Source organism: Physeter macrocephalus, chromosome 15 (assembly GCF_002837175.3).
Source record: "Physeter macrocephalus isolate SW-GA chromosome 15, ASM283717v5, whole genome shotgun sequence".
In the NCBI taxonomy this organism is placed as follows: Eukaryota; Metazoa; Chordata; class Mammalia; order Artiodactyla; family Physeteridae; genus Physeter; species Physeter macrocephalus.
Window position 1 is genome coordinate 74,828,328 of NC_041228.1, and position 22,654 is coordinate 74,850,981.

The 22,654-nt window shown below is 40.8% G+C and overlaps 1 protein-coding gene across 6 annotated transcripts in view; it reads left to right on the forward strand.

Moving 5' to 3' along the window:
* Positions 1–22,654, forward strand: part of TOX (thymocyte selection associated high mobility group box) — a 302,864-nt gene that overhangs the window by 277,061 nt on the left and 3,149 nt on the right. For 5 of the 6 annotated variants that reach the window (XM_028500656.2, XM_028500655.2, XM_028500657.2 and 2 more), the window contains 3 exons: positions 4,600–4,680; positions 17,199–17,564; positions 18,597–18,638. In XM_028500656.2, the coding sequence (XP_028356457.1) occupies positions 4,600–4,680; positions 17,199–17,564; positions 18,597–18,638 (489 nt within the window). The remainder of the gene's footprint in view (positions 1–4,599; positions 4,681–17,198; positions 17,565–18,596; positions 18,639–22,654) is intronic. The other variant, XM_024127037.2, reaches the window with a different exon arrangement.

The window sequence follows — 22,654 nt, forward strand, 5'->3', positions numbered from 1 at the left end:
TCAAGGGGAGATCTCATACAGCCAGGAGGGGCCATTGCATGAACAAAGATGCAAAGATGGATCTTAGATACCAGGTCAGTTTGATTATATATATATGTATAATCTGTATATGTGGCGGGGGGGGTTGTCTGCATTTCTTGTGTGCCTGACACAAAAAATGCACACAACAGAGGCATATTTTTAATGCCTTTTTTTGGTTCTGTAGCTTCAGTTCCTCACACCATGAAGGCACATAATAGATACTCAATATATTGTTAAGCGTAATCGAACGACATTATACTCGGCCCAGTCATCCTCATTTAATGAATCTACAGATATATTTTGCAACCATTTTTTCAGATGAGGAGCTGGCTTCTTTCAGATCCCTACCATTCCAAAAACAGGTTACAGCATTTTTGTGTAGACTATTTGTATGCATTTGATGGATCCCAAAAAGAATCGATAGCAAGATTTTTGACACATTGTGTAATATTTTCAATGCTCTGAATACTGCTTTATAAATTTCTCTGCGTTCTGGAATGCTTAAGAAAATGCTGAGCAAGTTACACAAATGGAAATTTAACTGCATTTAAGGACTAAGTTCTGTATAAAACACAGAGGCACTTGCTCTAACCATCCTAAATAATAACAGCCTTCAAAGACGCTGCAGACATTAATTTCTCAAGTACCGTGTATGACAGGGAATTGTGATTAAATTATTATTTCTTATATAACTATTTCTAAGCACTTTCTATAAATATGAATTTATACCGGGGGAAAAAACTGCATTTGAAGTTAACGAAAAGGAAAAGCGCCTTTTAGTTTTTATAGTGTTTGAGTAAAATCCAGAATTGGAAGAATTATGTTTTTTCTTATTATTACTGTAAAGAGTTGAAATAAACTACAACTAGAGATTAAGTAAGGTCCAGAGCCGAAAAGAGGGGAGAAGGAACTAAATGGTGTTGATAAGATTTTACTTTTTTGTGTAAGTTAGATGCATTGTTTGGGGAGGGAGCAGAAAGTGGAAAAGCAAAATGACAGGTTGTATTAGAATTTTTTCTGTTTGTATGCATCATAGTCACTGATACTGAACTGCTGATTTTAATTAGAGATGATTAGCCTATAAGGCATATATATTACACATGCTGGAACGTAGCGCATTTAAAAAGTGATTCACAGAATCACTAGATTACATGAACAGAATTTGGATTCTCTAGAATTGCTATTTGATGTATGTTTTAGTTTAGCCATTATATATGTTTTAGTTTAACCACTGAGATGCGATCCTTAGATAGGATATGGTAGCTTTCTTAGAATAACAAACCACAGCAAATAACTAAGTTAGGACAGGATGAACTCAAAAGTGTTTGGATGAGCTGGGGAAAATGATGAATGATGTATTATGATTTTTAAATCCTCATCTGGCCAACTTTGCACTTTATTTCAAACAGCTGTAGACCATTTGGAAGCCATTTTGTAGTTCAACTGAGTACTAATATTTACTGTGAATCACATTTCTTTAAAATATTTGTCTTTCCCTGAGAGAGAGAGACCATGTCTTTCCCAAACTTGACTTCAATGTAAATCAGACCTGCCCTCCTAGATTAGAAGGTTTGACCATTGCAGTGGCTGTTCACTGCCAGACGCAGTCAGCTTCGTCTTTGGTTTCAGCAAGCAGAAGACTTTCTCCATCCATAAATAGAACTTTGAAACGTTTTTGAGAAACTTTTTACTGATGATCTTTAAATATCGGTTCTGAAGTAGGAATTTAAGTATGTGGAATCCTTACATGTTTTTTATCATCCACGCATACATTTGAGGTCTTTCTTCAGACATTTCCATCAAATATAGAATTCAGAAAGCATCCTTGTGCAATTTTAGAAGGTAGCATCATAGAGACATACAGGCTGAATAATATTTGAGCCATTAGCTGGTTCTCAAAGGTGGAGGTTCAAAATTACTATCGGGGAAAACACTTCAGATTTTAATTCTGATCTAGGGTCCCCCCCCCCTTAAACACAATTACAGAAATGTACCTCCTGAAATTACCACCCTTTGAATCCTCCCTCTGAGCGCCTGCATCTATTCAGGAAAGAGCGGACCCATCAATCCGGGTAGTGTGGCGTGATGAGTTTGCCCTTTTCTAAAGGGGTATTTAGGCGCTTGTAAGATGATCTCAACATAGCCAATCATCAGAGCCATTTGGAGGAGACAGGGCACTCTGAATGCTGGTCAGGTATCCCATAACAACATCAATCTCCCAGTGAAACCAGGGGGCACACATTCAGCCTAAAACACATCGAGTTGCCGCCTTTCTCCCATGCTTGTTAATCAACAAATTTCAGGGAAGTTAACACCTTGTGGGTTGTTAACCACTGGGAGCCCCACCATAGTAACACTGCTGCTTTTTCAGTAGAACCAAATGCAAGAAAGAGGATAGATGGTACAATCTGGCCATCTGGCAACACCATCTTACCTGTGCTACTTAGAAATGATGCTTTGGGCGACGCTATGGACCCAAGCGTGTAATATGTGAATAGCTAAATGAACCCTAGTTAGCTGCCTAGGGGGTCACTTAGAGTAGCATATGAATAAAAAACATGATAGAAATGCTTCTAGTATACAAAAGCGTACTACCATCAAAGATTATTTTGCTAAATATTTGCTTCAAAGTCCTGAATAAGATTTCTGTCTGTGTGGGAGAAAAACCCTCTCCAAACAGTTTTAAGGTATTAAAAGTAAATGTAAACATTTTCAGTGTAAGGTCATTAATTATAAATTATGTCTTGGAGAAGAGATTGGAGGGAGAGCTACAAACAGAAGTCTGTCTTTGGAGAAAGAAAGAAATCAGCACAAAGCAGGAGGGCTCTGTGTTTCTGATTGTGGCTGACCAAAACATATAATATACATGAATCATACTGTTCAAAGACATTTGCTGTAATCGAGTGTTTATTTGTTTTCGTGTTTGAATGTCTAGAAAAGGATTTGAATTTCATTTCCAATAATTAGCTCAGTAAATTAAGAGTTCTCTTGTAATTGAACCAAAGGATTAATTTGGCTCTTTACTAAAAAATTTCTTTTAAGTTTCTTTAGTTCCATACATTGTAAAGATGACACAGTGATTGTATGATACTGTTGCACAAATTCTTAATCGCCTTATTATAATTGCCTTTAATATACCAAAATGCCAAATATAAAAGACTAGGCTGAAGAGCTCCTTAAATTAGCACTTTCATTTCATAGGGTCCTTTATAATTCTGCTGACAAGGTTACTCATTTGTTTACCTTAAATAAAATGTTCTGCTTTAATTAAAATATTCATGAGTAAGTAATATTTCTCACACCTTGAATTTCACAGCTGGGGACTGGGCTCAGCAAACCACCTTCCACATCAGAAACCATAAATTGACCTCTGCCGCCGACTTTGGCAGATACTTGGTCTTTAGACATAATTTATATTTAACTATTTTGGCTAATTCCAAAGCCGCTTTTCACACTGAGCTGTGTCTGGTTTTGAGCTCAGCATTACAAAATACTAGCCAAGCCTCATTCCCTGCTGTAAAATTCAAGATGTGGGAAATTTAAAATAGTCATATAGATGAAAATACCTCCAATGGTGAAAAATATTTTATTCTTTAGGGGTGATTTCGAAAGATTGACAAAAACAGACTCTAAAGCCTTGAAAGAATGAGCTTAATAGTGGCAGACAACCGTGTGTATTCACTTTGCTAATCTTTCATTTTTGACTCTAATGACTTTTTTTCTGTTTAACTTAGCAGTGTGACCTTTAGCCTGCCAGCAAGTCGTTTTTTGGTACTTTTGCTCACTTTAGGATGATTTTACTTGTATTTGCAAAATGATCCCCTATGAAAAATGAAAAGCTTCTGTAAACTGAAATTCAGTTCTGAACGTTTTTACCTTTTCACACTGAGGCTTCCACACACTCGTGCCGTGCAGTGTTTTTGTTGGAAAGGGCATGACCGCAGCAGGCTGCACGGCACACGCGCGTTCCTCGGCCGCTAGGGGTCCCCAGCCCACTCCCAGTTGTGACTTTGGCTGCCATTGCCAACTCCTGAGTCTTTGAAAATAGAACTTCAAGACACAAAATTTTAAAGTAGTGATGAACCTGCAAACTCCATAACTGTTTCTTTGATTAACATATTGAACATAATTGATCATCTTTTAATTCTGTCCTTGTTTTTCTATTTAGCAAGGAGAATATATATCGGGATTTGAATGCACTGTAGAATTATCTGCCCATTATGTAAATATGAATGACTTCTTTATTCACATGTAGTTTCTTTCCCTGGGAACCTTCATCAATAGTGTCTTTCTAAGCCAACTACCTCCACTGTCAGAGTACCCCAGATAAATCTGTACATATGCTTTATGGAAAATGGAAAATTTTACTATAGTTAATCTTTTTCTTATCTAATCTCTTGCCATACTTCTTAAAAACTTGTTTCAGTAAGAAAACACGATCTTTGGGGAGATGTATATTATTGTATTACGTGTGTGTGTGTGTGTGTGTGTGAACACACACAATTATCATTCTGCACTGTACTTCTCTGGAAACAAAAGCAGATGCGCTTTCTAATTTCAGACTCTCTGTTGTTACAGGTCTATAAAAAGAAAACAGAGGCTGCAAAGAAGGAGTACCTGAAGCAACTAGCAGCATACAGAGCCAGCCTGGTATCCAAGGTAACATGCAACCATGTGGTATTGGGATGGATCGTGGCTGTCTCATTGCAGACTCTGATGGTCATGTGAAAGCATAAAAGATTGCTTTAGCATTCCTGCCCAGTCTCCTTTGCTGAAAAAGAAAAAGTAAATCCTAAACAGAGCTATATGTTATGAAAATATTTGTTCATACCTAGAGGACCAGAACAACATCCTCTGGTGTCGTTCCATCCATCCACCTGGTGGATGGTCCTCCATCCATCCTTTTGTGTACTGTTGCCCACCTGTGGATTCCTGATTTTGTGGGTTAGTCACAGTGCATTCTTAATCCCTAACCAGCTTTCTGTTTCACCATGTTCCATGCTTAAGTTGCCCTCCACCCAGACCCCATCCCATTGGTCTTTGCTGAGGAGATACCAACTGTCTTTAATCCCAGCCCCATTACAACATCATCAGAATGTAAGCCTACCAAAACAAACAAACAAATGAAAAAAATGCATCATTTCATTTGAAAATGAAAACAGCACTAAAATAGTTTATGCTTTAGAATATCTCAAATACGAGCCTTTGCTGGTATAAAGACTCAAGAGTTAACTCTGTTTGGTGTTGGATTATTAAACCTATATTTCCTTTTATAGATTTCTCAGGCAGGTAACCTCAGAGACAGGGCTGAAGCTGTGAGGACTGGACACTGTGGCATCTTAAGTCCAGATGTGGCTGGTACCCGGCTCAGTGCGGGTGGGGCTCTGGACTTCATTCCATTCACCCATGAAAAATACTTTCTGTTTTATCCACAAATATCCATTCCCCTTCCAACAACTCTAAAGTAATTATATAAGTTAGTTTTTCTTGGGGAAAACATATACTGAATATATGATACAGAGAAGAAAAAGGAGCACAAAATACAAATGCATAAGAAATTTCGGTACACTGTTGGTCTGATGCAACTTTGTATTCCACTTCTAAGGTATGACATTGTGGGAAAACTTAATATTTATTCTCTAACCTTAAAATTCCTAGCTCATCTGTACTATCTCACTATGGATCTCACACTTTCTAATTTTTCTAACTCCTCTTGAAGCTGTTTATATTTTCTGCTGATACCGTCACACATTTCTGTATATTTATAGAATTCACAGCATGTATGTAAAATTATAGCAAAAAAACAAGGTGCAAAATATTAGATCCATCCAACAATTGGATTGTATAGTTACTTGGTATTATTCAGATTAATATGCCCAAGATGTAAGGGGGCATATGAATTCTTCTTATTTCATCCAAGATAAGTTTCTTCTTGAGCATGTTAAATAGAAGTTTTAGTCAGAACATTTTACCTATGAGAAAATCAATACATGAAGTGTCAATCCCAATACAAAGCACTCTGGTTAATGTTATGCAGATTGCCAGAATGCTATAATACTGACTAAGCTTTACTTTCAAAACAAGTGTCCTCAGATTTGCTCTTAGCTGCAACTTTTCTTACTATTCATTCTCAAGAGTTGCAACCCTCAGTATACGGCAATTTGTATAAATGCTGCGAATTGCCATTTCTACATTTTAAAAAACCAAGCACTTTCTTTATAGCTTTCTTCTCTTTGGCAGCCGGAATTTTGCTGGAGCTGCTGAATGTCTATTTATGTACAACTATCTATTGTATGTATACAAAATGAAGACTAGTTATAAACACCCTCTCCAGGTTAGAAAAATGGCCTTCTGATGTTGTATGTGAATGGGATATTTGCAGTATAACCTTGCAGACATGTGCAGAAAATTTACCAGCCTATCCGCTGATTGCACACAGAAACATATATAAAAATCCATTGCTTTTCCATTGAAAGTTATCACAAGGAAAATAGCAGCCATTCATATTTACACATATATTTTTCTGTTATACTTTTTTTAGTATGTTATAAATTATTTCCCTATTCTGAAAGATCTAAAGGTGCAGTCATAAAATGCTACATGATAATAATAGTCACAAATCCAGGTAACCACACTGTGACAGCCGAGCTCCATCTTCTCCGTTCACTCATTCAGGTGTCCATTTGGTAGATTTCCCTGGGCATGTGGTCTGTGCCAGGCTCTGTGGACACAGTGGAGAGCTGGCAGGTGCGTCCTCTGCACTTAAAGAACTTTCTCTTCAGTCCGGGCAGACCACTAGTGAAAACATAAGTTAATGAATGGCCAAGATCTTTGTGAACCGAAGCCTCCTGGGAGATTAAGGCAGGCATCTGATAGGGTGGTCTGCTGACTCCTCTTTGAAGATAATGACCCTGGAGCTGAGAGCAAGGGAAGACAGGAGCTTGCAGGACACAGGGAGCCTGGGACAGAGCCGACCAGGCAGTGCAGCAGATGCAGGCTCGGCGGACAAAAATACCTCCTTGGACGGAGAAGTGGTCAGTGTGGCTAGAGCTGAGCGAACAGGGGAGTGTGGTTTGGGATGAAGCTGGGAAGATGGGCAGCAGCCACGTCACGAAGGCCTTGCAGGACGGTGAAAGGAGCTGGGTTCATTTTCTGTACCAAGGGACGCCACATTGAATGGGCTCCGGTAGGGGGGTGGCGTGATCGGATTTATATTTTAAAAGATAACTTTATGTGAATGGCTTCCCTCACTCCCCATACCTTACCCCTCAAAGGAGGCTTGATTGTCAACATTTCACTGACGAGGAAGAGTATCACATAGGCAACAAGTGCCCAAGCCCTGTGTTGACCTCCCACTCCCTCAGTCCTCGTGCTGGGCCGTGCTGTCCCCAGGTCCTGACAGGGCGCTCGACCCGCCTCCCTAACCCCCTGCCCCAGAAGTCAGGATGGAGCATCGACCTTCTCTCTTCTAAGCTCCCTTAAAGTAGTTTATTTACAGTGTTGTGTTAGTTTCAGGTGTATAGCAAAGTGACTCAGTTGTATATATTTGTCAGATTATTTTCTGTTATAGGTTATTACAAGATAGTAAATGTAGTTCCCGGTTCTACATAGCAAATCCTTGTTGCTTATCTCTTTTATGTGTAGTAGTTTATATCTGTTATCCCATACTCCTAATTTATCCCTCCGGCCCCCGGTTTCTTTCCCCTTTCCCCAAAGTTTGTTTTTTATGTCTGTGAGTCTGTTTCTGTTTTGTATATATTAGATTCATTTTATTATTTTTAGATTCCACTTACAAGTGATATCATATAGTATTTGTCTTTCTCTAACTGATTCCACTTAGTATGACAATCTCTAGGTCCATCCATGTTGCTGCAAATGGCAGTATTTCATTCTTTTATGGCTGAGTAATATTCCAAATATTCCATTGTATACATATATATATATATATACATATATATATATATATACCATATCTTCTTAAACCCGTCATCTGTTGATGGGCATTTGGGTTGTTTCCATGTCTTGGCTTTTGTAAACAGTGCTGCTATGAACATTGGGGTGCATGTATCTTTTCTAGTTAGAGTTTTCATCTTTTCCGGTTATATGCCCCGGAGTGGGATTGCTGGATTGTATGGTAGCTCTATTTTTAGTTTTTTAAGGAACTTCCCTATTGTTTACCATGGTGGCTGCACCGATTTACATTCCCACCAACAGTGTAGGAAGGTTCCCTTTTCTTCACACCCTCTCTAGCATTTGTTGTTTGTAGACTTTTTGATGATGGCCATTCTGACCCATGTGAGGTGATACCTCATTGTAGTTTTGATTTGCATTTCTCTAATAATTAGCCATGTTGAGCAGCTTTTCATGTGCCTCTTGGCCATCTGGTATGTCTTCTTTGGAGAAATGTCTACTTAGGTCTTCTGCGCATTTTTTGACTGGATTGTTTGGTTTTTTGATATTGCATTGTATGAGCTGTTTGTGTATTTTGGAGATTAACCCCTTGTTGGTTTCATCATTTGCAAATATTTTCTCCCATTCCACAGTTTGTCTTTTTGTTTTGTTGATGGTTTCCTAAGGTCACTTTTGTCAGTGAAATACTGTATTAGCCAAAGCTCGGTGTCGGTTTCCCTAAGTTCTCGCTGGCAATTTTGATTTACTCCTCCAGGGCTACGTATTTTGGTACCAATTTTCTATGCAGTGTGTTTCATCCAGTAAGGCCTTGTATCCCTGGGCCAACAGCTCTTGCCCTCGCTAATGCGTAACCACGTCAAGCCGGCGACTTCTCACTGCTTCCACTCCAGGCCCTGGTGTGTATCCCAGCCAGAGCTGCACAACACCGTTTCCACGTCAGGTACAGGGCTTGGTGCGGAGAGCCCAGAGATGAGCACAACAGATCAGAGTGTTTCGTGATACTTGAGCGGTTTGAAACTATACTCTAAAATTAACTGCTTCTCACTGCTTTAAAATTAGCTGTTTCTTACAGAACATAAACAAAAAATAGAAGCAGCCAGGTGAATATTGGCTCCACCCAAGAGACTGAGTCATAGGATTAACAATGCTACTCTCCTTTCCATTACATTTTAGCTTAAATGAATTATATACCATCTAACCCGGCGTGTTAATTAACATGACTCCAGACCCGAATAAAACTGAAGTTAACCCAAAATTAAAAAGCTCAGTCGTAGTAGAATATTCTCACCTCCGCACTTGAAAATGACAGTACAGACACACTCCCAGCCGGACACCGGATTTTTTTTCAGTAACAACACAGACACGAATGGCACCTCGCCATCGAGTAGCTTCTAGGTGTACCACGCTGTGCTCGGCATTTTACATGTATTTCTACTCATCATCCCAACAGCCCTACAAAGTGAGATTTAGCCCCATTTTCTAGACAGTCTCTAGGCAGAGAGACTGCGTGACGTGGAGAGTCTAGGGGACGGAGGGGAGGCTGGCGGTGCAGAGGGAGAGCTCGGACTCCTCGCTCCCCGGTTCCAAAGCCTGTAGGCTTTTCTCTACCCTGGGTGACTGTCAATTTTTATATCTTTAGAACTACGGCCTCTTATTATCGTCAGTAAGATTCTGTGCCAGCTCTTACATGTTAGACAGCCAAGAGTAAAGGTGTTCTCGTTTAAGTGAGGCCGGGGATGCGGGTAGAAGGCTGCCCCCTCTCTTCCACCCGCCGCTCACCACCAGAGGCCGGCCCGAGCGCCTCAGAGGACGCTGGGGCCTGTGGAATGTTTAGGAAGCCCTGGTCTGTGCCTTGCTTTACCCAGTCACGTGGAGCCAGTGACAGACCCACCCAGGGTTAGATCTGCTCGGTGACAGAGCCGCCCAGCACGGCGCCTCTGCCGTGGAATCACACGCGCAGTGAAGGACACAGGAAAGGGAGCGCTGGCGGCTGCAGACACAGCCCAGGTTAAGACCTGGAAAAACTAGCCTATTCAGTTTTAGACTCCATGATTTAAAGAGGGAAGTTGGAGAGCTTGCAGAGGAAAGAGTCATAAAGCAACTGAAAAGGGAGGGCAGGAGATAGTAGCAGAGAAGAGTGGACGTGACATCGCTAAGCCTGAAAAACACAGGTGTGGGCATGCTCACCCCTGATGGGTGTCAGGCACGGGCAGTGGTTCCCTGTGCTCCGTTTTCTCTGAATCCAGAACAAGAACGGAGACACCATGTTACCCTAGAGGAATTTAATCTGAACAGGGAGCATTACCAAACTCTTGGATTATGTAGGCGAACAATTTCTTTCCACTGAGAAATTTAAAAGCAGGAAGCAAAGGTTTATAAATAAGGTTTGGAGAAGATCTTGAAGGCGTCTTCAGCACCTGTGCTTCCACAGGCACCAAGGGAAGCATTAGAAACCTCTAACGCACCACCAGTGTCACACGAAACGAGTCCTCAGGGGGCAGAAACGTCGCCGGGCACTCGGGGCAGCTCCATCTGGGTTCAAATTCCAGGTTTCTCACTTCCTAACTGCTTGCTTTTATGCACGTTATTCAGCTATTTAAAGTCTCAGTTTTCTAATGTGCTAAACAGAGAAGATAATAGGACCTACATCATTAGGTTTCGATTAAAATAGGAAACTCTATATAAACTGCATGATTCAGGATCTTGAGCACAGGAAAGCACTTAATACCAGCAATTATTATTACTGTCAATTTTATTTTTAACGCTACTGGTAGGTGCGCAAAGAACTAGGAAAGTTTTGTATATGATTCGCGATATAGCTGGATCACATTTTCAATGTCTGCAAGGCTGCTTTGATATAAAGAAAATTTTAAAGTGACGTTAAAATAAGAAAAATTTGCTTCATACATATAATCTTTTATAAAGATAAAAAATGATCTAGACATTTTTAAAAATCACCTACACGGGTTCCTTAATTGAAATGTCTTTATGAGCCTTTAGCTGAGGGAGCCTACGAATAGTCTGAGGGTCAAGAACATATGCCATTGTGGAGCCTACGGTTTCTGGGCTGGAGTGGTTTTACATGCTATTTCAGGTCATTTTGGGTTGGACTGTTAAGTAAAGCTTAAGGAAATACAGTTTTTCCATAGACTCAGGAATTCCTAGATGTGAGCCTAAATTATGTTGAAAGCAATGTATAACTTTAAAGCAACTGGAACTAGCTTTATCTTACCGCATAGACCAGAATTTATATTCCCAAAATGAGTGTTGCATTCAAAGGACTCACCTTGGGCGGCTACAAACTTACTTTATTATTGCCCCAGAGTTCAGAAGACTTTTGGCAGCTCCTCTTTTAGAACTGCACTCCGCAAAAGTTTATGAGCCACCTTAGCAAATCAACATTGTCACAGTGTTTTCACACCTCATTCTTTTCCCCAAACATCACCCATATACATCCAACAGAGTTGGCTTCAAGTGACTATTAGCTGTTTCCAAAAATCAGATTCACCGCCAAAAGACAAAGAGTTGTCTGAGGATATGTAAAGCGATGTCCCACAGGCGCTGAAGACAATCCTGTACGGAAGTTCCCAAATATTCCAAGTAAAAGCAGCATTATTGAAATTAGCCTACAGCTGCTCAGAAGTGCCAGCCTGGAAAGAGACAATGTTTGGATGAATATGTTCTGGTATGTTCAGTATAAGTAATCAGATTCATGACTTTAAGGTCACACATCAAATATGAGATTTTGTCTCTACCTTGAGCTGGGGTGCCGAAACTTACAGAGGATGATGGAAGCTTTTTATAATGTACAGTATAGGACAGTGTTGAACTAAATTAAGTAAGTTCTCTGTTGCCACGACCGATAGTAAAGAAACACAGTTCTCAGTTCAATTAAAGGATAGTAAATTCGAAACAAAAGAAATGATTTCTTTTTACAGGATGAAATTTACTTATAGAATTCACGCCGTAGAGAGCTATTGAGACAAATACTTAGTCTGAATATGAAAATAGGATGGATCATTTTATGACTGTTAACATAAAATTTGCAGCTCTGTAAGCCCAGATCGTGATTTAAAGATAATAAAATCTCATGCTTCAGGGTGTAAGCTAATCACCTGCAAGTACCAAGAAGAATTTTCCTCCCAAAATTAACAATGCACAGTTGAGTAGGTGCATACATTTTGTTTAATTTCCAATGCATCAAGTATTGGTCAGCACTGGAAACAAGAATCAAATTAGATGAACTATTAATCTGATTTGGTTCAGCGCCTCCTATATTGTTATTTCCACTGAGCTCTATGTCTTGTGTTTATACTTTGCTGTTTTAAATAACAATTGCTTTCTCGATCTTTCATTTTTATAGCACTTAATCATCCCAGAAAGGGAGCATTTATAGACTATGCAGTATTATCTTCATTATACAGAGTAAATGGGATTGAAACTATCTTGGACAATCAACAACTTGATTAATAAGAAGTACCTTAATGTTTATAGAGTCGTATCCTTTGTGAAAGACTACTGAAAAGATCCAAAAGGTCTTCATCGCGCCCCCCCCACACACACATTCCATTTTGCTTATAGAAAACATCCTTTAGAATCAGGGGCCCAGAAGAAAACAGGAAATAGAGCTTATAAACCAATAGCAAATACACATTCATCCCATGAAAATGTCACATTCGAGGGTGGATTTTCAGTTGCGTGTACACTGATAGGGTCCTATTTGGCAGGTGACCGACACAAAGCGCACACCACTAAATAAAAGTGGTTAATGCGTTTGAGATTGGAAACAAATTTAAATGATTTAGACTGTATGAGAAAGTAATTCTAGTCTCTGAATGGAAGGTACAGAGATCTTCATATACAATGTAATTATTTGCAAAATAGTAGCCTTGCTTTCATAGTTTAATTGGAAGAAAATGATGGTGAGAGTATATTAAGCTTATGATTTCTTCATATTTCCATTTAATCATGACGCTTTGCTGTGAATTCATGACACTTTGCTATGGAAAATGAACTTGTTCTGCCTATCTTCCAAAACAATAAAATATCTCTGTAATTAATAGGTGGTCTGTTGTATTAGTCTGATTAAGAATTCATCAGAAGTAAAGCTAGAAGCAGGTTTTTTTCCCTTTCTAAATGAATGAATCTCTACATAAAGATACAGATTCTCAAAATATGGATGAAACGCGGTAAGCTTCCCTGCTTCCTGCCATCCACCCAAGATCCAGTGGGGAACAAAGCACATGGTACCTAACCAAAGGGCAAAGCTAAGGGTTATAATTTCTCATTTCTTCTGGAAGGGTGTGGTTCATGATGGGAGCAGAGAATGAAGATCAGTCTGATATTCTGTGGGTTTTCAAAGATTTCAGATCTTTCCTTACCCCTTAGGAAGAGGAACAGAATGTCTTGCCAGGAATATCAGCTAGGGCAACAGTGACTGCTTGTGGTATTGTTCAAGAACAGTCATTCAGTCACTCAGCAAACATGTTTGTCTTCTCTATACTTGGCACTGTGTCAGATGCATGGGACACAGAAGATTCCAGTCCCGACCTTTAAAAAGTCCTTTCCTGGGAATTCCCTGGTGGTCCAGTGGTTAGGATTCAGTGCTCTCACTGCCGGGGTCCAGGTTCAATCCCTGGTGGGGGAACTAAGATCCTGCAAGCCACACAGCCAGAAAAACAAAAACAAAAACCTTTCCTGTTGGTGCAGAACATCATGGTGAAGAGAGAATACAGGAAGAGAACCCCCAGTGGAGTGCCTGCCATGTTTAGGCACGTAGCTAGATGTGTTATTATTTATCTTGTCATATTCAACGACTTCGAAAATATAGAGAAAACATGTAACTTCCCCAAAATTCTTTCTCTCTCTGTGTTAAAAATGGTTTCAAGTGTTGTCTAAATCCTTGGTTTTGGAAATCTGTTTAATTTGACTTCATTATATTCCTTCTAGTGATTAAAAACTACTACTATTTCAAAATAGGTTTAACAGTACTGATCTCGACATGCTTTAGAATTGAGAAGACAGATGACAAACTAATGGCTGGAGAGACAAAATGTTTTGTGTTTAGTTACCATGAGGAAAGAGTCTTCTCAAGGTTGGCAGTAAAGTACCTCAAGTAGGTTGCTGTCTGTTCGTGTATCTATCTGTCTATATCTCTATCTCTACATCTATCTATCATCTAACTGTACGTCAGACCGCATGTTATTATTTAGAAAGTGGAATTCAGGAGAATTTGGTTCATGGTTTATTTTGAATTTGCCTTAAGGTATCTATCTACGCCTTAGCTCTTCCAGGCTATAGCTGAGAAGTTACCGACTCCCTAATTCCTTCAGGAAGTGGTGTCACTGTCCTTGGCCTAGAATAGGAAATTCTCTATGCAGATGGTATTCCAGTAAACATGAAACAAAGGATAATTTTGGTTTTACACCTGGATGGATGTAATTTATATATGCTTTTGGGGGCAATACAGGTTAGTTTATTTGAGGCAAGAAATATGACTATTTAAATTGAAATGTATGTTCTATTTGTCATTTTAAATATGCATGTGTAATTTATTAATTCTTCTTCTGAACCAGTGTTTTCCATCGAAGACTATTTCAGTGAAATGGCCCACTGAGGAAAGACTTCTGTGATGGTCTCTTGGAGATTCACAGTGTACATTAACACACTCAAGACTCTGACAAGTCCTGCAGGATAGGCGCCCTCTTAACCTGATGTGGCCCAGTGCTCTTCCCACACATACTTTGTCATGGAAACTGGTTTTTTAAGGACATTTATGTTTCCACAAACCCCCTCTAATACAACTTGGAAACCGTGTCGGTGGGGGGCAAAGTGGTTATTGTCTCTAGAGCTGCTTGCCAGGACTGGCTTCTGGCCCGTGAAGACAGCCCAACTGCTTGCTAAGCATCTGTGCCCACTACAATCCGTGATTTCTAAGTGTAGCATAAGTATATCCCTTTAGGTTTGTTTAATTTAAATATATTTTTAATTACCTTGTTGGAATTCCTGGGACGATCGTATGATCATATCTGAACCTGTCATGTTGTGTTCACATACACACAAGTGTACATACAAGCTCAGGCTACCTATCTGCTGCTCTGTGTGTACCATATCACTAGATAATGATGTGATTATTGGCTACAGAAATACAAAGTGAAAACATTTTACAACTACATAGATTTTATAGTTTTGATAGTATGGGAATTGTGAGTGATTTTTCTTCTGTTTAAATTAAAGCAACTATAAGGCCAAAAAGAAGACACACTAACATGTATTAATTTTTGTAGCTCTCTGGTCATTGTGGAATTGTTCCTTTCCTGTATGGAGTTGATGCAGTATGTAACTAAATGTGAAATTAGCCCTTCTGTGCTAGGTCAAAGAGGAGGGAATGCAAACACGATGACAACACTTTGCCTCGTGACTTAAACGCACGGACACACAATAAGCGCGTAATCTTCTTGGCATATATGGAATGACTTCTGAGGCGTATCACCGCAGTACCTGTTATTCCGATGTAAAGCTGGTCGCTGTTTGCACAGCCTGAGTTATAACCCATCTGACCTTTTCCTCGAATTGTTCAGTGCTCTGCACATCAACAAGAAGAATTTTTTAATGGAACCAAAAAAAGAAAATGACTTAAGTTTGTTTTTTTTTTTTAATTGAAAGCACCTTTTAGGTACTACATTTCATAAAGCTTCTTTGGTCTAAAGCCTCCCCTTGAAGATTTTTGTGAACAGTTTTTGACCTTTTTCATGTTAATGCGGAAAGCAGGGAGTCTGAATGTCTATTCCTATTTCAGAAAATCTGCTTCACTACTAACACAGAGAAAAATATTATAATGAGAGGATTCCTTGGAGGCGCTTGAATTCTTTAGGGTTCACCTTACTATCTACTCTGCCTGGAGTAAAATCAGAGTCTCACAGGACCCCACATCTCCATGGCTGACATGTTTTTAGAGATGGCAGTTGTGTCCTTCCTACAGGGAGAGTATGTGAGGCCACCAGTGCTCACCCCAGCCTGGCCTCGTCCGCTCAGCACACACGCAGCACCGTTCTTACAGTGGCTCTCACTCGGTTTTCCTACACTGTTGGGAGGAAATGAGTTGCGTTGCTGGCTGCCTGGTGCGATGAAGTTCCCACGCGGAGTCTCATGTCGCTGCGCGTGATGAGCCAGACTCGTGAACGTGCCCGTCTGTCCACGGTGCTGTGCGGAGACCCAGCAAAGGGAGCCCAGGAAGGCCCTACAGTTCTGGGTAACAAGAAGCTCATGCTGACTTATCAGCGGAAGAAGCATGACATCAGGGTCACAGAACAAGGGCACAGATGCATCCTCAAGACCTTGTTTTGACCAAGTGACTTTTTTCTCCAGAAGGACATTTCAGCATTTTCTTTCTCCAGCTGGTTTCGCCTTTCACCATTTGTTTATCAGCCTCTTCCTCTCACCAAAAGTAGGCAGGTTCATGCCCAAGAAGAAATGCTTTGGGCTTCATTCTTGACGCTTTTCAGCTTCCACTGAAATGTCTAGTGTTTAAGTCAATTAAAAGATTATTAGGAAATGACCGTGTGAAGGTGTGAAACAAGTTAGGGCAAAATTATATTAATTTATGATGGAGTCTAAAATTTCTAAGAGAGATTATTTTTATCCAGTTCATTACTGAGGATAATTCATCACCAACTCTTTAAAAAATCAAAATGTGTTCTATGGTTACTTGGAAGATATATTCATGTGGTTTTATAATGACTTCAGAAAGGGATTTTTGAACTCTTTTCTTCCTTATCCAGTTCCATCAACCAACTTTTGTTTCTTTGTGCAAATATCTATGCCAAGGCTCTTTGAGAATATAAAAAGGAAAAATAAAAAACTAAACATACAGTCAACAGAAGACCTCCAGAAGTGACTTCCTTTCCAAGTGAGCCACACTGGCTGGTAATTCCTATCAGGGCACTGATGGCATCCACCCCACCCCTCATCTTTTTAATCTCTCTTTGGATGATGAGAAAAGTCACCAAATTAGAGCTTAGCATTTAAGCAAAGAAAAAAAAATGTCATCATACGTTGTTTTAGATTTTATAAAAGAGGTGAAATGAGCTCAGACTTGCATAAAGTCACGTGGCAAACGAGGAAGGAGGGGTTTTTGAGAGTCAAGAGTAGTAACAGGTGTGGACTCACGTGAACGTTCACGAGTGAACCTCACAGAGCATCTTCCGAAGAAAAAGCAACACCCGTGGGTCCGTCTCCTAACTCTGCTCTTGTTTGTTCCTCCACAGAGCTACAGCGAACCTGTTGACGTGAAGACTTCTCAGCCTCCGCAGCTGATCAATTCAAAGCCGCCGTCAGTGTTCCCCGGGCCCAGCCAGGCCCACTCAGCTCTGTACCTAAGTTCTCACTATCACCAACAACCAGGAATGAACCCTCACCTAACCACCATGCACCCCAGTCTCCCCAGGAGCATAGCCCCCAAGGCCAGTAACCAAATGCCAGTGACTGTCTCTATAGCAAACATGGCCGTGTCCCCCGCTCCTCCCCTCCAGATCAGCCCACCTCTTCACCAGCATCTCACCATGCAGCAGCCCCTTGGGACCCAGCTCCCCATGCAGGTCCAGCCCGCCTTACACTCCCCCACCGTGCAGCAGGTACGTGCCGCGCCGCGCCGCGCACTGGACTCCCCTTCAGAGGTGCTGGGGGGGTCTGTTCATCCGGCGGGGGCGGGGCTTGTCCGTTCTTCTGTGTAAGTGTTGAGAGAATGGAAGATCTTCAACAAATACCTGCTTCCCGAAAATTAATTTACAGGGGGTGAACTGGGCAGCCTCGTAACAATCACAGTAGCTTCTGCTCTCATAATCCCTGACTTCTTTCCCATGATACCCGTTTTGCTTCATGTTTCTAATCATCCTTCCTGTTTTCTGCCTCTTGAGTAAAGTACATTTGTTGTTTTCAGATGCCACTGCTGCTAAAGATCTCTTTGGGGTTGAGAAGTCTACCTTTAAAATATATGCATATATTCTTTGGAAATGAGAAAGTCTTGATGATATGCCCGTTGAGTCCAATAAATGCTGCAAGATGAAATCACGCCCACTATTTCTAGTCAGAAATATCAAATTTGGTACACCCTTAAGACTCCGAAAAAATGAAAATGTTAACCAGAGTTTTATTTAAAAATGGATATCCGGCTTCCACATAGATTAGAAAACACAGGAGGTTTGGAAGCCTCCCTGTCCACCCCCCCAATGATGGAAACCGTTTGTGTGCAATCTTATCTTAACTTTTCTTTGAAATCAAGTTTTCCTTTTGGATTTTGGTGTTATTTTACAATTTGAGAATAAGGAGCAAATGTAAAGCATTTAAAAATCCTAAAAACTCGTTTTAACAAAGTAGATCAAGGTAAAGCCTATAAAACATATCAAATTAATCTCTCACTTTTATAATCCAATGACTCTGTTGTCCCAGGGCTGTAATTAAATATGCAAGCATAGTCTTCCTGTGGGAGCCACAGCTAGCCCTCTGTGGAATTCGAGCCTAGAGTTTTCCGCAGTGGGGTGGAGACGAGGCAGGAAGAGCAGTCAAATATAGTAAATTCATCTGTACTATTGTCATTATAGACAGGATTTCCAAGAGGTGACAGTGACAAACCTTAATACGTTACCTTACCTCATCTTTAATTTCAGAAAATGTACAGTGCACGTCCTGACGTTGCCTTCATTTCACAGGTGAGGCGACTCAAGCTCAGCAGAGTTGAGTAACGTGCCCGTAAGGTCAGAGCTGGAATTCAAACCCAACTCTGTTCAGCAATCAGAGCCTGGATTCTTTTTTTTTTTTTTTTTTAATTTATTTTTGACTGCGTTGGGTCTTCGTTGCTGCGCGCGGGCTTTCTCCAGTTGCGGCGAGCGAGGTCTACTCTTCGTTGCGGAGCTCGGGCTCTAGGCACGCGGGCTTCAGCAGTCGTGGCACACGGGCTCTAGAGCGCAGGCTCAGTAGTTGTGGCGCACGGGCTTAGTTGCTCCGCGGCACGTGGGATCTCCCTGGACCGGAGCTGGAACCCGTGCCCCCTGCATCGGCAGGCGGATTCCCAACCACTGCGCCACCAGGGACGCCCAGAGGCTGGATTCTTAAACGCTAGGCCTGCTGCCTCTCACTCTTAATCATTCTTATAAATTCTTAACAGTTTCTTCTAAGAATTGGGGAGGGTCTTTACATCCTAGTTAGTTCTGAGATTGAATGGTTGTGGAGAGCAAAGGACTCATCTCTTTACTGAAGACTTCTTTGGTCCCTAAGCCAAGGATATTGATAAAGCTCAGACAACTGACTTACCTGTCAACAGACTGGCTGTCGACCCGCTGGGGAAGAGCCAACCTCCACCATCTTGCCTTGTCTACAGCGGGGTTTGTGACCAGCAAGTGATATTCAAAGGGTCCAACTGCCATTCTTTCCGTCAGACGTTACTCTCAATGAAAGGGACACTCTTTGGGTGTCCTTGCATTTTAATGAACCGGTAGTGTCTGAGCGAAGAGCTAATACCTTGAGGGACTCGACCTTCAGTCGTGTGGGTGGAGTCCTGCCTAGGTGCGCTGCCTGGCTGAGGGCCCATGTTTTGCTCACAGCGCTGTAGTGAGGGGTGTTTCTCCTGAGAGAAAAGAATACAGGAGTCACGGTCCCCTCCCCAAGTTGAGGGCCAGAGCTCTGTGCAGAGAGAACACCTTTCTACTAATTTATCCACTCAGAGACAGTTCATTTTCCATTTGTACTCATACCTTAGATGAGCTGGCTGTGACCAACGTTTCAGAATTGCATAAGGCCGCACATGGAAACTTAAGAGATGTGTCTTTCCGTATAGAATCTTAACCGAATAGGAAAAAATAGAACAGATTACATTGGACAAGTTACTCATCAATCTTTAAGTCAGTTCTATTAGTGTATCTCAGAAAGTGTTCTTATTGAGACGGTAGGACCTGATTTCAATTTACATTAATAATAGAAGACGAAATGGCATGAACCCCAAATGGAGAGGCAGTACAGCTGCAGAGACCACAGAGACGGAACTCACTTTTAACGACGCCTTGATCATTGTAGATAGTCAGTAAAATAATTGTTGAAGGGACAAATGAACAAACGAGTGAAGAAAAAATTAGTAGTAAAAGTTTAAATATTGGAAGAAATTACAGGCTAGTTTGTAGAATCTCAAATCCTTGGAAGTTTTAAATCTTTTCATTTATTCAAAAAAGATTAATTGAACCTCTTAACAAGTGCCAGGCACCGTCTGGGCTCTAGAAATTGAGTGAGTTGTGCGCGCGTGGAGCTCACATCGGAGTTGGGGCGGGCCGGTGGCAGGTAGTAATAAGGTAAATTACTAGGATCCCATGGAAAAAATAAAACGGGGGCAAACTGCAGGGTTTGTGGAGGAACGGCAGGTCTTTTGCTGGGATGGATAAAGAAGGCCCCTCTCAAGAGCAGGTGGATGAGAAGAGGAAGCAGCCTTTAAGAATCAGAAGGTGGGAAGGGTAGATACCAGCAGAGAACAGTAGCAAGAAAAGGGGCTCCTGGCTGGAGGACCTAACTGGGAGGGGCGTGGCTTGTACAGATGTGGAAAAGAGGCCAGTGGGGAGCATGGTGAGGAAGGGGGAGTGATGGGCAATGAGGTCAGACTCATGGGTAGGTCACTGGAGTAGGATCCTGCAGGTTAAGGGGACCGGAAGCCCCAACGAGTTGACAGTCCTAAAAGCAGGATCAGAGAGTCCATCACCGCTGCATGTCACTCAGCTTATTACAGTCACAGCGGTCTGTGGGGCCAATGTTCATGTCATCAAAGTGGGTCTTTAGCCTCGACCTGTCTGGTCCATCATCTTTATCCTGACAGTGTTTGCTTCCTGGGCACGGGGGCCATGTTCCCATTTTCAAACACCAAACAAAGAAAACGAGAAGGAGAAAGAAAGTTAATGGCTACTGTATTTTTAAAGTAAAGTTTCATATTTCAATATTACTTTAGTTATTATCCTTTTGAAAATGAATGTATCCTACAAAAATGATTGTACAGTCCACCAGGAGTAATAGTTTTTTGTTTGTTTTTTTTTTCCTGGAATAATATTTTATACAGTAATCCCATAGACCTGGGGTTTTTTTTGGTCCAATTTTCCTTTTTTTGTTCACTATATTGTCGAATGAGGTTAAGAGAAAAAAAAATCATTAGTATCTGTCAACTTCCTTTATAACCTTTAGAAAAAAATCTTTGTATGATATCACACAGACAGATTTGTGTAATAAACAGCTGCTTTAGGATGTGGGTATAATTTAAAGGTTTAAAAAAATCACATTGAGATTGATGAATAAATCAGTTGTGAAGACAAAAACATTGATGCCTGTTGAAAATACCTCTCCAGACAGGAAATGAAATTAGTTCCTAGTAAAGTGTGGATATGAAGATCACTGTGTGGTATTGCTGCAGGCTTTTTTTTTTTTTTTTTTTTTTTTGCGGTGCGCGGGCCTCTCACCGCCGTGGCCTCTCCCGTTGCGGAGCACAGGCTCCGGACGCGCAGGCTCAGCGGCCACGGCTCACGGGCCCAGCCGCTCCGCGGCACGTGGGATCCTCCCGGACCGGGGCACGAACCCGCGTCCCCTGCATCGGCAGGCGGACTCTCAACCACTGCGCCACCAGCGAAGCCCCGCTGCAGGCTTTTTTAGGACTTGCTGTGGTGGCACAACCAAACTGCTAGGGCTACAGAAATCTAATTCAAAAGCAAATGTCCCTTCTGACATCAAATTAATCTTTATCATGTTTCCTATTTTTATTTCAATCTGGCACCAGAAAATGAAATTTAAAATTCCAGGCATGCTACAAAACAGTTGGTGATTTTTCTCTTGAGCATTAAAATGCAAAATATTCAGGCTTGTTTAATTAGACTGCTAAGCAGTTTTTCAAAAATTTATATCATCATTGTTGTTTCATATTTACATCAATAATAAAAAGGTCCAGAGTTCTGGGTTTGACCTCAGCATCTCTTAATACAGTCTTCAGAAGAATGTTTCATTTTCTAAATTGGAAGCAAGTAAAATAATGGTCTTCAGGCTTTGTTTGTATTTTTCTTGGTCCTTGGTTGTTTTAATACTAGTGATCTTAAATTTAGGCATTGAAGTTAGCTGAATTTTAAGTCTTTGAGCTTTGTAGATAACGCATAATTTTGGTTTTATAAACTGAAGTTACCCAGTTAATCTTAAACTGATCACTTAAAAATTAATATTCTCCTGATATTCTCTCTCCCAAGCTTGAGGGACCATGTTCATTGAATAGGAAAAATAACAATGGTCATTTCGGTTTTTTGATTGTGTGGTGTTGGGTGGAAGCAGGTTGATTTATTTTTATTTATTTTTTGCTTTCTCATATGTTTCCATACCTTCAACGTGAGATATTTTCAACTACTCTGTTTTTGAGACTTACTTACTTTTAGGTTACGTTTTGTTGATGGTGCAAAAATCCAATGTGGAGAACTTTACGTTAAAAAGATAGGAAAGCCTTGGTATTTACACAATTATATTCCCCAGGCCTTTCCACGATTAGCATCAAATAGTCAATGTTAAAATTTATTTATTGGAACACATGATTTATTGACCCACTACTGTGGGTTCGACCCTGAGAATATCCAGTTAGCGACACAAACACTCTGTGGTCACCGGGCAGCCCCGATGACGGGGCTGAAGTAAACGTCAGCGCGAGGCTCCTCTCTCTGGGGACTTC